At 48.1% G+C, this 1,982-nt stretch overlaps 1 protein-coding gene across 7 annotated transcripts in view; it reads right to left on the bottom strand.

Moving 5' to 3' along the window:
- mctp1a (multiple C2 domains, transmembrane 1a) overlaps positions 1-1,572 on the bottom strand; it is a 116,752-nt gene extending 115,180 nt beyond the window's left edge. For all 7 annotated transcript variants that reach the window (XM_020594329.1, XM_020594332.1, XM_020594333.1 and 4 more), the window contains exon 1: positions 687-1,572. In XM_020594329.1, coding sequence (XP_020449985.1) covers positions 687-1,208 — 522 coding nt within the window. In that variant the 5' untranslated portion in view covers positions 1,209-1,572. The remainder of the gene's footprint in view (positions 1-686) is intronic.
- Positions 1,573-1,982: the final 410 nt, after the last annotated feature.

The following is a 1,982-nucleotide window of genomic DNA, read 5'->3' as shown; positions in this document are numbered from 1 at the left end:
TGACTTTTTGGGATGTAGGTTAGGGTTCCTCATTGGTCTAGCTTACTCAGCATGTTGAGTGATGCAGGAAGAGATGTACCTGTCAATCTGCAACACTGCAGCTGATGTGCCAGATATTCATTTGCCAACTGGGTTACTTTTCATGACAAGGAAAGACAAGATGAACCCTTGAGCACACATGGGCCTGTTGTAGCCACAGTCTGCTGGCAAAGGCTTGGTGACAGATGGACTGTGAAGCTAAGGGACAATACTGGAAGAATTGGGTGTGAACAGGCAAAAGGAGGCTATTATCAGAGCAGGTAGCCCGTGTAAAAATCAAATCTTCAATTAAAGAAACAACCTTACTCAGCCAGGCTATGTACCATGGGATGACTGTGATGGGAACATGGCATCAAACCAAGTAGGCTGTGATGTAAGCTTGTTGTTGGTGATGATGATCGGGCCTACGCTTGCACTGGTTATAGTCGTCTGGCCCATACAGCTATAGGACATGAGTAAAGAAAGCAGCGTATCACATGATATGGGTAATGAGCACGTCGCAGCACCATCATCATAAAACTTGTCGTCTTTACTTGATTGGTGGGGCAATATAGCCTATCATTATGGATTTTCATTTCTGAAATAGCCTTACTTGGTAGTAACAGATAATATACGAGATGCGCGTTTCACTACGAGTATTTACTCACAGAATCACTTGCGTTTTTACGCAGCTGCTCCTCCTCTTTCACCTCCGCGGCCGGGTTCACCACCAGTTTTTCGAAGCACGCCGAACCAAGAGAGGAGCTCTTCTGCTGGTACATGATCAGCTGGGACACGGGGAGTTTGGGGCTTCCGTGCGCCGTCAGCTCAGGCTTGCTCCCTGTGGTTCCAGATGCTGCGCCAAGGGGCTGCCCGACTGTGCTGGTCCCGGGGACCGAGTCGCTTCCAAGACAACCATCTCCTTCAAAAGGTGCCGGCGTAGAGCAGCACAGATTTGGCTGAGACGACGAAAACACCCGGTCCAACTGTTTCTTTTTTCTTTTGAACATCCATAGCCCCGATTCCTTTTTGCTGCCCTCCGCGCCCCCGGCACCGCGACGCTCCGATCCCAGTTTAGGACTCAGCCAAGGCTTGGTTTTCTCCTGGAAATTCTTCCACATTCTCCGCTGGTAGGACAGAGACTCCTGTCCTTTAGCGCTGCTCTCATCTTTAGGTGATTTTTGGTCCATGGTGCCTGTGCAGCAGCCAGCCAGCCTGAGCACACTGTAGTGGAAGGATGTCACAGTCGGACTACTGCAGCTCGGGAGCACTTCCACTGATAATCAGTTTAGAGCGCCAACAAGGAGACGCGCAGTGTAGTGAGGAAAGGGGTACTAGTTTCTCCAAAGAACCTTGTAGAATGCCTGTACAGGCAGCGCTGTAAATTTTATGACACACTCTGCAGCACGCTTGTTAGGTGGCACGCACCAGCCTAATCTATTTAAGATTTTTATCACGTCAGTGGTGAAGTTGGAGCACATGCAGTGACTTCTGAAAATTACATAAAAATGCTTGGTAAATGCACGGCCTAGTTGTCGGTTTTTCGTTCCTGCTCTATCTACTGCGCTAGCCAGGGTAGAAGCAAACTTCCCCATTTAGTATTATATTCAAATAATGGACGAAAGGGACCCCGCCCCTCCAACTGGCCAAGCATGCTGGTGATTGCATAACGCAACCAAACAGTGCCTCGTGGAGATGTTTGCATTACAATTCTGGATTTCCAGTTGGCCCCATTGTACATACAGCCTCTCAATTTACACATTCAAAGCACTGCCCTTGGTCAGTGTAGAGCTGACAATAAACATACCAGAGGTTTATTCTTTTTGTGTCAGGTGGATATTTCTGCACTGTAGCTATGTCTGGATATGTCCTTTGTGTTTAATAGGTCAGATCCCAGTGAATGTTATCTCCCACATGCTGCAAGCAGGCAGTACTGAACAGCATCTTCTCTTTTAGGATGCTGC

This window comes from Monopterus albus, unplaced genomic scaffold (assembly GCF_001952655.1).
Source record: "Monopterus albus unplaced genomic scaffold, M_albus_1.0 scaffold23.1, whole genome shotgun sequence".
NCBI lineage: Eukaryota > Metazoa > Chordata > Actinopteri > Synbranchiformes > Synbranchidae > Monopterus > Monopterus albus.
The sequence above is the reverse complement of the archived record's forward strand: the minus strand, read 5'-3'. Positions and strand labels throughout refer to the sequence as shown.